The sequence below is a fragment of the Talpa europaea genome (assembly GCF_964194135.1).
Source record: "Talpa europaea genome assembly, chromosome: 11".
Taxonomy (NCBI): domain Eukaryota; kingdom Metazoa; phylum Chordata; class Mammalia; order Eulipotyphla; family Talpidae; genus Talpa; species Talpa europaea.
The window spans coordinates 82,664,908-82,678,466 of NC_140078.1; the positions used below are offsets into that span (position 1 = coordinate 82,664,908).

General features: G+C 42.9%; 1 protein-coding gene across 1 annotated transcript in view; it reads left to right on the forward strand.

The window, feature by feature from the left end:
* Positions 1-450: 450 nt before the first annotated feature.
* The window catches only part of GADL1 (glutamate decarboxylase like 1), a gene marked incomplete at its 5' end in the record, with an annotated part of 152,348 nt that continues 139,239 nt past the window's right edge, over positions 451-13,559 (forward strand). The window contains one exon of the mRNA XM_084247508.1: positions 451-487. Within this exon, the coding sequence (XP_084103634.1) occupies positions 451-487 (37 nt within the window). The remainder of the gene's footprint in view (positions 488-13,559) is intronic.

Here is a 13,559-nt window from a genome sequence, read left to right on the forward strand (position 1 = left end):
CAGGTGGCTACTCCAAAGAGCTGGACGCTGGAAAGGTTAAATGCCAAGCTTCAACTCCCTTGCCCAGTCTCTAGGAGAGTTGCGGGGTATATAGACTCTTCCTATGGCTACCCATACGAATTACCCACGCCCTACAGTGTTCTCCACCCCTTCTTGACGAAGGCGAATGAACCCTGGCCTTGGGTCAAGTGCGAGGCATGCATCCAGCAGCCAGTCAAGTATTAATAGAGAGCCTCCGCGGGCTGCCTGAGGTTGGCACTGGGAGCCCGGGGCGCCAGAGTGAGCGGAGCGGCCGGCGCGCGCGCCCTGGTCCCTCCCTTGCAGCGCCGTGCGCCCAGCGGCTGCCGGGCGCACCTGCGGGCTCCCCAGGGGCGCGCCGCCTCAGTAACCGCAGACGCCGCCTGGACTGCGGGAGCCGCGCTGGGGGCAGCCCGGAGTGGGGGAGCAGCGATGAGCAGCGACCCGGACCGCGAGTGTCCGGTGGACGGTAACGACTCGCCCCAGGGCGCCTGCCTTTTTAGCCCTTAATCTCCCCGGTGGTGCTGGTTGCCTTGGAGGCGAGAGGGAAGGCTCTTTCCTCGTAAGGCCACTGGGGTGGGTAGGAGTCCCCACCTTCCTGGATTTCTGTGTCCTTTCCTGCACCTTTTAGTTACTTATTTTTTTATTTGTAGAATCGAGCAAGTTCACTTTTATAAAGCTTAGCAAACCGCGCCCGGAACATCCTTGGCACTTGTGCGGGTTTGATAAATAAAATGCATCGTTGGGTGCATCGGGGCGCGCCGCGACGGGCATCCTTAGGCAGAGTGCAAGGACCTTCCCTGAATGAAAGACGATTTTGCTTCTACTTTTGAGCCAGGACGACATCACCTCCGCCCTCCCACCTTCTTGTCACTCTACAACCAGGCTGTAAAGAGGGTACCTTGATCTTACAGAACGAGTGATGCCCTAGCAGAGCTTGGGAGTGGAGGGAGGACCCTCGACTCCAGCTTTTTGGAGAAGGCATTATGCAAAATTCCCCCCAGCAGACCTGGCGATTCGGGTGCCCACAAGTTCTGTTGTATGAAATGGTTCCCAGCTTTTGCGAGGGAACTGTCACATTGCTTTGAACTTGTAATGAAATAGCCTGAGCCCTTTTCCCATCAAAATTCACCAACATCAGACAAGCTTAACTCCCCCTCTGTATTCCTGGTTAAGAACCCCTGCCCTGGAAGATCTTTGTTATTGCTATTCAAGCATTTTCACTAACTAGTTAGTTGTTGATGTTTAGAAGGAGTGCTCCTCCAGGAATAAAAAACCCTTCCGGATTGTGCTGAACCCGGCTTAATGAAGGTTCGTTAAGTTGGAACTCCCCTGGGATTTGGGCTCCACAGGTGCTGCAGGTACACTGGCTCTTGCTCCCTGTGGGTCCCTCCTTTTCAGAGTGGGGGATTTTGCACAGCCTTTGGCTAGGCAAGAACATCATGCCACAAGAAGCATTTTATTGGTTCCTTTTTTAGTTCCAAGGAGAGTTCCCAGTTTATTTGCACTGGATGCTCTTAAAAATACCTATTTTTAAAAGTTGCATAGTTATAGTTTTCATTCTATGGCATGAAAAATTGGCACTTTAAACTGCTGAAGCTTTTTTGCAAAACTATTACTTGTGTGTTTCTAGGGTCAGCACAGGCCATTATTTAAAACATTTGGCTATTTGAGAAACAACAATTAATTATTGTTGATTTAAAAAAAAACCCACTCATGTGGCAGACTTCTAGATGAGAGGCAAGTATGAGCAGGGTAATTGTCATGGGCTACCTTCATCCTGCACTGTTTTGTTTTTAACCTTAATTAAAATTGCATACCCCTTAGAACCCCACTAGAAACTCAAAAATTATCCATTCTTCCTAAATAAAACATGTGTCCCTGCAACCTGGCATGTCTGAAGCTTTTGATGACTTCAGTTGCTGCCAGATATGAATATATCAAATGTGAAGTTTAACCCTAAGTGAATTCCAGAGGGCATGAGGCTGCATAGGATACTTTTGTCTGGTTATCCTTGAGCGGGTATTAAGGTGATAATGTGTCTAATAACAACTAATTATGCTGAATGTTTGCTGTGAAATCTCGAAAGAGTACAGGACATACATATAGCTGTCAGACTTAGGAAATTTCCAAGTTTGTGTGACAAGATGGTGCAAGGTGACATCTGATGAGTGTGTTAAATGATATGCCTGTGTTGAACCTGTTGAGTATCAGTTACAGACCTATACATTATGAAGGAATGTCATAGGGACTCCTGTTGCAGATAAAGAATTGTTATTCTACTCTTCATGCTTTGATACAGTTTATGATCTTGCCATAGGACATCCAAGAGCGATTTAGGCAGTTAATTACATCACATTCAAATTTTAATTCCATTAAGAATAATAATTCTGTGGACTCAGGTAATATTTTCCCCTATGGTTTGATAATAATAACAAAACCTTCCACACAATTAGGCTTGCAATGCCGTTATTTTTATACTATTAAACTTTCATTCTTGTAGAAATACTTTCAAAATGGAAGAAAATGTCAAGTCTTAATGGGAGGAGGCAGAAATTTTTCAAAAGCTGACGTCTATATATATCTGGTATATGTCAATAAAATTGAAACCATGCCATTTGGGAACAAAATTTCTGTCCATTATTATTATTATTATTTTACTTTGTCTTTTTTTTAAACCCTTTAACCTTTTATTTACTTCTTTAAATGGAACCCACTGCCAGCAAAACTCATCACCCAGTAGAAGATCCCTCATTTAGCATAAGAAGTGCTAACATTTAACATTATTTGTTATGTTGAACTTGTATCTCATCTAACCCTCACTAATGACTCAGTGGGAGGGGTACAGTCATTGTGTCTCCCCCTCACCCCCCCCCCCCCCCCCCGCCCCCTGATTTTAGAACATTGAAACTCTGGGAAGGTGCCTGTCATCCCCAAGTGCTCTTTCCATAACCCACACTCTGAATGCTTAATCCTGCTCCATGCTGCCCCCTGCTGGGACAGGATATTGAATTGTCCCTGAGTGACCTGAGCAGCCTTTTTGCTGGCCTCTGCAGGAATCAAAACCAACCCTGGGGAGGACGCTGGCATGTGGCTCTAAGCTCACTGAAGTGACAGTGACATTCTTTCCTCTAACTTTTGGGTAGGAAAGATGGCACGAAAGAGCTGTGCCCTATGGACAGGGCTGGAGGGAGCGGCCAGCCAGGGTCCAGATCTGTGCTCCCCCTCAAGCAGGAACGCTTGGGTGTTAGGAACAAAAGGCAGTTTGGCTTTCTAGGGGGAAAAAAGCAGTATCTACTGGGACACACTCTCTAACAGTCCTTCTTTTGGAGTAACTTTATCTGCTACATTCCTCTTTGGCTAAAGCAGATGGACCTATTCTATTTTTTTTTTTTTTTTGTCTTTTTAGCTCTTCTGTCCATTTTTTTTTTTTTTAAGATTTATTTATTTATTTATTTATACAAGCACTGGGTACAGTCAGAAGCACAGGAGGGTGAGAGAATTCACCAGAGCCAGAGCGGGGAGCAGAGCAGGCAGACTGACAAAGTACACTGCTGAGGGGAGCAGCGGGCGGCAGGAGAGGTCTGCGCGCCATGTGGGACCCTCGCCGGTGGCTGGGCATCAAACCGGCACTGCAGAGGCTGTGGGCAGCTTCGCAGCCCAGCGCTCAACCTCTGCGCCACCAGGGGAGGCCCAGGCCTATTATATATATATATATTTTTTTTTTAATCTCTTTTTTCTTTTTATTTATTTATTTATTTATTTTAATAAATTTTATTTTTATATTCCCCATACAATTGCAACCCCCTTATTTTGACCCCAATCCCTCCCCTCCCCGCCCTCTACCCCCCATAAAGTTTCTCTGGTTCATAGTTTTTTGTTGATTTTGATTTTCACTTTCTTATAGTTATTCATTTTCCTGGTCCCTTATTTAAGTTTTCTAGATTCCTGCTATGAGTGAGACCATCCGGTATTTTTCTTTTTCTTTCTGGCTTATTTCGCTGAGCATGATCCCTTCCAGCTCCATCCATGTTGCTGCAAATTGCATGTGTTTATCTTTTTTGAATGCTGAGTAATATTCCATGGTGTATATGTACCACATCTTCTTGATCCAGTCATCTATTTTTGGGCATTTGGGTTGTTTCCAATGCTTAGCTATTGTAAACAGTGCTGCTATAAACATAGGGGTGCAGGTGCTCTTATATTTTTTAAATAAAAAAAAATTGCAGTGCATGTCCAAATTTCCTTTCTCTTAAAAATAAATTTTTTTTAAACATCCTTTTTAAATTCTTTCCCAACAGAGGATTTCTCCTCTCAGGTGTGGTCACCATCGTTTTGCACCACCAAAGCACCCATATTCCTCCCCCCTAGTCCATTGTGCTCTCCACACCCCTGTTTTCTAGTCTTCCCTCCCACTTCCCCTCCCCTCCTGAAAGCCTCAGATCTATTGTCTGCTCTCAGTGGTCAATCTTACAGTTTTGTCTTTGTCTGATCCTTTGTTTGGTTTCTTTAGATTCCACAAATAAGTGAAATTGTCAGTTGTTTCTCTTTCTTTGCCAGGGACACTCACTTAGCATGATCCCTTCCAGTTCAGATGGGCCCGTGTTAGAAGGCAGTGCTCAGGGGGTGAGCAGACACTTTGGGGACCATAGCTGGGTTCTGTGAGCAGCAGATGGCACAGAGCAAGGAGAACCAATACTTCTGCCTATAGACGCTCATGCGCTGCGCCTCTCTGGATACATACTTAACCTCTACGAGTGTCAACAGTTTTACAAGCCAGGCTATTGCCTAGACATAGATCTTTCTAAATTCTTTTATTTCCCCTTTAATATGACCCAGAAGGCCTAGAAATCATGGAATTTTGTCCATATGAAGAGAAGATTCTTCTGTGTACCTCTAATGGATTTCTGGGAGCTAGGGCCAAATAAATGGGAATATTCAATGTAGGAAATGTCAATAAAAGAATCTCTACTTACAGCATAAAGTGATCGTGGGGGGAGAAAAAGGCTGAAGCAAGAGAGACAAGTGCTGAGAGATGGGCCCGAAGTTCCTCATCACTTGGGATCCATGCTGAGGGGTGGTTGGTGAGTCAATGGAAGCTTGCTGGTGGTCTTATGGAAACACTGAAGGCACAACAGAGATCTTTACCAACTTCTCTAAGGGGAAACCACCCTGTGTCCTCGCCAAGGCAAAAGTGCTGGCTCACTACAGGTGGAAAGAAAGGCAGAGCCTAGATTGGCTCTTCAAGGGAGTGGAGGTGATTCAGAAAGATGCGCTTGTGCTCTTGACCTCAGATGGGGGTAGTTAGGTCAGGTGCACTTGTTCCCCCCAGGGAGGATCCCTCTCTGATGGGGATGAAGCAGAAACTACGAGATGGACCTGCTCTGATAGGGAGCCACTGAAGGGTGTGACATAAGCCCAGAGGTATCTTTCCCATTGTTACAGGGCAGGGAGAGGGGCAGCCCAGACCCCACAAACCTGCCTATTCTATTTTTTTTTTAAATGAGTTTATTTATTTATTTATTTTTTTAATAGAGGCATGCTTTGTTTATTTGTTTGCTGGTTTGTTTGTTTGTTTTGTTTATACATGCACTGGGTACAGTCAGAAGCACGGGAGGGTGAGAGAATTCACCAGAGCCAGAGCGGGGAGCAGAGCAGGCAGAAGGACCGAAGTACACTGCTGAGGGGAGCAGCAGGCGGCAGGAGAGGTCTGCGCGCCATGTGGGACCCTCCTCCGGTGGCCGGGGAGCAGCCGGGGATCGAACCGGCGCCACAGAGGCCGCGGGCAGCTTCGCAACCCAGCGCTCAACCGCTGTGCCACCGGTAACCTGCCTATTCTAAATGGGTTCTGCCATCTGCCGCATCAACACAAAACATATGAGACTTTAATGGGAAGGAACTTTAATACAATAGGAAACAATACAGAAAAGGCAAAGAATATATTTTCTAAATGAAGCACCCAAAGTTACCCATCCCCTCGTGGGTAAAAGTCCATCCAAATGGGATCGGCCCAGAGCAAGGCCCCAAAGCCTGCCACAAGTCTAAAGCATCTTCCAGTGGGGACCCACAGAAAAGGGTCAGAAACAACCAGACAAGCCCAGAAGGAAAAGAGCAAAATCAAAATCAAGATAAAAGCTGCCACTGTCACCTCCCCACGGGTCTCACCCACATCTGTGTCACCCAGTCCATGACCAAAAGGCAAGCGCAGTTTCTTCATGTGTCTCTAGGCTCCATGCGCCTCCTCCAGGTCTCCTTCTGGCTTCATCCTGCTTCCTCCTTCCTCAGTCTCTTCTGCAGCTTCTTCTCTTCCTGCTCAGCTCCACCCTCCCTTGGGTGGGGCAAGGAACCTCCCCCTTTCCTGGGGACCACCCTGTTACACCATCACTAAGAGGCAAGATGAGGTCCCTCAGCCAGGAGCACCCCCAGTATCTGTCTAAGATGAGAGAGAAGAGACCACAACTCTGCCTTGTCTGACAAGACAAGAGACCACAACTCTGCCTTGTCTGACAAGACAAGAGAAAAAGACAAAGGTACCGGAAGACTCTATACTGGTGCCAAGATCAACCACTCTCCTTCCCTCCTAAAGTTGGGTAGCATCTGCTTTTCTCTCCATGTACCTAGGAGCCATTAAGAAAAATATTAGGAGCAGGAGGAGTGGAGATCTGAGAAAGTAAGCCTTTTACACAGTAAAACTTAGAATATTTATTATATCTGCTAACATTTCAACCAGGTTGGACTAAATAAAGTAAATTATATTCACCTCTTTGCAGCATTGGGATAAACAAGATTAGAGCTTCAAATAAAGATACTGTATTTTCTCCACATACCTGAGTTTCATTAAAGTAATGGTACCACACATCACCTGAAACAAGAAAAATCGACTGTTTCTGCCACTATATCTGACATTGGCACTGTCTTTGGGGGGTGCAGTTGCCAAAGATAAATACATATGGGCAAAGCTGGGTCTCAGGTCTGCTGAAGTGTCCCAGGCTGAGACTTAGTAGGTAAAAATCTTTATTTGTTAAAGGGGAAAAGCAACAGGTATCAAATGTCAATCAGTCATATTCTGATTTTTTTTCTTTTCAAAGTTATATCTTTTAAGTATTTTAATTTTTTTAAATAGGGATATCATTGGTTTACAATACTGTATAAGATTCAGGAGTATGGCTTCATACTTTTTCAAGTTTATAATACCACACTATACCCATTACCAAAGTCCTAATAACCCTCCACCACACTCCAGTTGACCCTCGTTACTAGCTCCCCACATCAAATGTTCCCTTTTTCATTTGTACTTATAAACTTTATTTTATTTTTTTAAACATTAATTTATTTATGCAAACAAGAACTGGGGTACAGGCCAGAGATGTGGGGGGTGAGAGGATTCACCAGAGACAGCGTGGGGAGCAGAAAAGGCAGAGCCATCAAAATACACTCTGAGGGGAGCAGTGGGTGAGACAGGAGAGGTCTGCTGCACCATGTGGGTCAGCTTCCTGGCCGGCCGGGGATCGAACTTGTGCTGCAGAGACTGTGGATGGCTTCACAGCACTGTGCTCAACACCTTGAACCACCAGGGAGGCCCCATACTTGTAAACTGTTTAAAGAAATGTAATAATATAGAGAAGCTTCTTAGAAAGCAGCTTTGCTCAGGCTGAAGTAGGTTCCATGGAATTACAGACCACCTGCTCATCTCCATCATTCCTCATGAGTCACCACCATGAAGGTCCTGAAACATTATAGGAATTTACAGTTCTGCAGAGTATTGGTGAAGACCACTTCTAGAAATGCTGGAATGTTATTTATGCTAACTACATGACTAAGCATTTAATTGAAAAATGGGTGTTAGCCATGAAATTATTGAGACAGTGGCAAATCTGTTGTAGAGCATCTTTTAACCAGAGAGGGTAAATTACTACTTGTAGTCACAGAGCTATACAGGGCTGGAGTCAGCGCAACCCCCAAACCTGATCCCAAATTCCAGAATATTCTTTCTGTGCATATTAACAGAGAAGATAATTAAAAGTAAGAAATCAACTCTGTAAAATACTGATTAAATTGGAGTTAGGCTTTGGATTTGTTTTTGCACCAGCATCTGAGATTTCTTGGTGCAGTGCTACACATTTCAGCATTCAAGAGCTTTAGTGGGAAATATTGCAAAACAGCTATCTAAATTACTTGATGTCAGCAAGCCATGGTTAAATATTAAAATCTGTTTTTTGTGATTTAGTTGCAGCATTGACAAATCTTAAACTTCCACACTCCAATTTTTGCCTATTAAATATATTGCTAAGTCTTCCTTTTGTTTGAGTTTTTTAGCTGATAAGACTATTCCCAATTCAGTAGTCTGGATGCTATGTCGTTTGATCTCCTAAAACTTTGTATCGACTTATAGAATCAATAGAGACTTAGTTGGTATTTTATGACATATCTGTTCTTTCAGATGCTATCTATGGCAGAAAATACACCAAAGGAACGTATTTCCTTCATATACATTTTTGTCATGGTATACTCTATTTTGCTATCAGCTCAGTTTTATTTCAGTACCTAATTTGTATGAAGCAGTGATAGAGGGGAAAGAAAATCTATGAAAAATTGAATTTCCAGATATTTGTTGGGGGCCTTATTTTTCAAGTTGATGGTGCAACAAAAGAGCATTTTAGAAAGTAATTGTGGAACATAAGTGTGATGACAGTTTTGCCCAGAAGTGTTCAATACAATATGTCAGCTTAGCCGTTAATTGTTCTTTTATTGTTTCATGTGTGTTAGTCCACCCTCCCCAGTGAGAGAGGCCGCATGGTTTAGTGGAAAGAGAAGAGATGTTGCAATCAATCATCGTTTGAATATCAGCTGGATTGTTTACTATAGCAGCTATGTGACCTGCACAAAGTTAATTAACCTCTCTGATCCTCATTTCCACTTTTGTGCAATTGGGCTCGACACTTGCTTCATAGGATATTATGAAGATTTGTACAAAGACATGCAATGTGAGTGCCTATACAGTGTCTGTCTGGTCCACAAGTGTTCAAAAAATTGTAGCCATTTGTTTTTATTTGGGGTTTCCAGAAGCAGATCCTAAGTCAAGAATGACAGCATTTATCATTGCTCTAGAAGGTTGTCCCAGGTAGAGAGTTAATAAATTATAAAGCAAGGTATAACTCTGGGGAATTAAAGCATAAATTTGTTGGGTAACTCAAAATGTTAGTGAAGAATACACACCTCACAGTTATACCATATGAAGAACAAGAGGCACAAATACTTACACATTAATTTCTATCAGTGATTAGTTGAGGGATGCTAAGGTATGAACATTACTATTTCAGAATGTCATGCTTGCCATGAAAGTGGGCAGAACAGGTGCGCTGCAAATAAACAGATCCCTTGATTTGCATGTGAATGGAAACCCCAAGAACCATGCTACTCTATTTTTGTCCATTATTATTATTTTTTAAGATTTATTTATGCATACAAGAGCTGGGTTGTAGGCCAGAGGTGCAAGGGTTGAGAGGATTCACCAGAGACAGAGTAGGGAGCAGAACAGGAAGATTGAAATACACTGCTGAGTGGAGCAGGGGCGAGACAGGAGAAGTCTGCTGCGCCATGTGGGTCACCTTCCTGGCCGGGGATCAAACTCATGCTGCAGCAGCTGCTGATTGCTTCATAGTGCTGACACTTAACCCCTTGCACCATGAGGGAGCCCCCTTTTGTCCACTATTACTATATTTCATTAATGCAGAACTTTTATTTTCCTACCCCTGTATCCTGTGGATTGCTCAAATCACCCCATACCAGTTCATGAGAGTGTTAAATATCCATAGATATAGTAAAGCAATTTTTAAACTGTGAGTACCTTGGGATTCACTATGAAGGGAGTCCTTATACTGCAGAAATAGGTGATTGCTATCTATCAGCATATTTTTTCTTTTAGAAACCAGTTTACTTGCACATACTGTTCCCATCTCTTTTTTTCCCCCAATAGGTGGAGAATGGGAGTTACATGAATTGCTTCAGGAATGCAGTAGTTCTGAACTGTGATGCCTTTTAACTAAGTAGTTATGGGGAAGGTCACATAACTTCTCTGAGCCTCAATGTCCTTATCTGTAAAATGGGGATGAATATAAATTGTATGGCTGTGGTGAGGATGGGCATTCTCCAGAGATCCTGCATTCCTATCTTCCTATCTTCAAATCTCGATTTCTGATAGATTTCCAGAATCTATCATCTGTAATAGAGCTTATATGACCGTGTTGGCTTCCAGATAGGTTACCATTTTTTAGAATATTTTCTAAATATTCTAAAAATATTTTAGAATATTTTAGAATATTGCTCTGATATTATCTGAAGGTGAAGCTGATTCTGTTTAGCATAAAATGAGAAGAAAATGCTGGTGTCAACCTCACCCTCTTGTCTATTTCACCAAACAATTCATCTCTGTCTCTAAACTTGCATAACACACTCAGCAACGCATTTGCCTCGCAAGTCACAAAGTCCTCCCTCCTGAGAAGGGAGGTGGTTTAGACCATATATTTTAAAGATATTTCTTGGAGAGGTCTTACTGCCATTCCAAGCAACTTCATTGTATAGTCTTTGCAACCATCTTTAATAAAGTGATAAAGGTCAATTTTTAGCATGTGAGGATTGCCACATGTGAATGTCATAGCATGTATGTCAAGGTGCTGAGGAACTGAGAATAATTGCCCTCTGCTCACCTGGAAGATGATCTGCCAAAGGCCTAGGCTAGGAGGCTCAACCCTGGGTACAGATGAGCCTCAGATCAGAGTTAATCAACAGATCATGCAAATGAAGCACCCATTTATAGCATTTATTTAAATTTTCATTTAAATTGCTGGTTAAATGTATTCCATTTACAATCCTGAAGTCAACACTTGAGCAAATTGGTTTTAAAACTATATATTAAATTGCAGCACATTGCAATTTTATACATGTTTCCAAGATAATTGCTTATTGCTTTAGGAGTACAAAATATGTGCCCACATAGTTTAGTGTGGTTGATGAGACACAAGAATCAGTATCTTATTTGACTTTTTTGGGAGGGAAGGTAGAATGTGGTAATTTTCAACATGATATTTTAACTCAGGCTGTCTGGCTTTGAATTGTGCCTCTTCTACTCCTTACCTGTGTGATTTGGACAAGTCTCCTCCTCCCTCTGGCTTCAGTTTCCCTATATGTAAAATGGAATTAATAAAGAGACTCCATCGTAGGATTATTATGAGGATTCAGTGGAGTAATTTATATGATATGCCTCGCTCAGTACATTATCTGTTGTAAATATCCAATAAATGTTAACTTGTTATTTTGTAAGTGCAATTATATTTTTGTGCCCTATATGCAATACTATTACTAGAAAAGCTACTGGAAATGACAAAATCTAGGTGACTTGCACTGTTGCTTGTGTTATATATCTTTTTGGCAGTATTGTATTAGATTCTTTTTTTTTTTTTTTTTAAAGATTTATTTATTTATTATTTATACAAGCACTGGGTACAGTCAGAAGCGCGGGAGGGTGAGAGAATTCACCAGAGCCAGAGCGGGGAGCAGAGCAGGCAGAAGGACCGAAGTACACTGCTGAGGGGAGCAGCGGGCGGCAGGAGAGGTCTGCACGCCATGTGGGACCCTCCTCTGGTGGCCGGGGAGCAGCCGGGTATCGAACCGGCGCTGCAGAGGCTGTGGGCAGCTTCACAACCCAGCGCTCAACCGCTGCGCCACCAGGGAGGCCCAGATTCTTTTTTTTTTTTTTTAAGCTTTATTTATTTATGCATACAAGAGCTGGAGTACAGGCCAGAGGTGCGGGGGTGGAGGGTGAGAGGATTCACCAGAGACAGAATGGGGAACAGAACAGGCAGATTGACTGAAGTATACTGCTGAGGGGAGCAGCGGGTAAGTCAGGAGAGGTCTGCTGCGCCATGAGGGTTGTTCCCTGGCCGGCCAGGGGATCGAACTCATGCTGCAGAGGCTACGGAAGCTTCATAGGTTGGGTCTTAACCCCTTGCGCCACCAGGGAAGCCCTGTATTAGATTCTTTTTGCTTAAACAGTACTGTAGCATCCAGCTCTGTACTTAAGTGGAATATTTAAAAAAGAGAGAAAAAAATACCATATTTATTTTCTGAAGGTAACTGGGTGACCTCCAAATTTTGGAAAATAATAGATAGATGGGAAACTCTGAGGATCCAGAAGTTCTCTTTATAAGATGTGTTTCGTTGTTTTTAACTTTTCTTAGCTGGAAATGACTACAGAAGCTGAGTTATTTACAGTATTAGTTACGATTTTATAGTTTCACAGAACACAGAGTGACTCTTGCTCACTAAAAGGGCAGCGGGGCAGAGGGGGTGATGATTACTGGGAAGATATTAGATAACTCACAAAATAAGAGGGGGAGCTAAATGATTTGGTCTTGGAAAAGAGGGGAACCAAGACAACCCTGGAAAACTGAAATGCTTAGGACTTGGAATTATCAACAAAAGTGGGGGGCCCTTAACTGGCAGATTTGCCAAGACTGTTCTAGGGGGGAAGGATGGTTTCATTTGGAATGCTGGTTGGGTGAAAAAAATCCCCCAGGCAATCAAACTAAAAATGAACATTCTCCCATTGGTGTGATTCCAACAAATCACATATTCAGTCTTAATCTCAGAAATAAAAAAACAAAAACAGATGTCAATGGTAAAGCAAGGAATCAAATCTTGTATTTCACAAATATTTGTAAACAAGAAACAAGACGAGGACTAAGAAAATAAAGAGCCAAGATGGCAAAGGGAGGAAATGCCAGCAGGAGCTGTGGCTGCTAAGGTGACAGTGGCTAATGAAGGGGAGGGAAGACGCAGTGAGTGGGGAGCGTAATGCACCGCTCCGTACAGTGGCTCCTGCTGAGCCAAATATAAGTGCATCATCCGAAACCAAGTTCTCATGCTCCAGGCTGAAATTTACTATGAAAATGCCAAAGCCAGTTTTTTTCATGGCGTCTGACTGCATCAAATCCTTTCAATCCATCAGGGAAGTTCATAACTTTTAGAAGTAGAAAGATGACTGGTGATAATTTCAAGAACTGCCTATCAATATGCCAACCTAAGACATAAAATAGCAAGTTATATAGTTTATCAAGTAATGTTTGCTCAAGCAACATTAGATGTCTCTGGAAAACCTACTCTCTTGAAAGTGACAGAAAGTTACCCAATTCTTTGATCTGGTGCCCAATGGAAGAATGCAAAACATTTTGAAACGGGAACTAAATAAGTAGAGTTTAATGATGTACCATGCATATATTGGCCATTGGCAGGGCCCTGTCAGGGGTGTGTGTGTGTGTGTGTTTCAGAGTCTCCCTTCAGAGATTGAATGGTGTTTATGGATCTGTCTCACTTACTGAAGGGCGTGCCTTTGTGTTTCAGTAGAATCTGAATCATTTGATTGGTATCCTAGATGCTAACACAATGGAATTTCACAAAATAAACCCCTGTGATAGGAACATGTCATTCCCAGACGTATTTTAGGTTCTCTCTTGCTTTGCAAGAGAAGAATTTGTACGTGCATA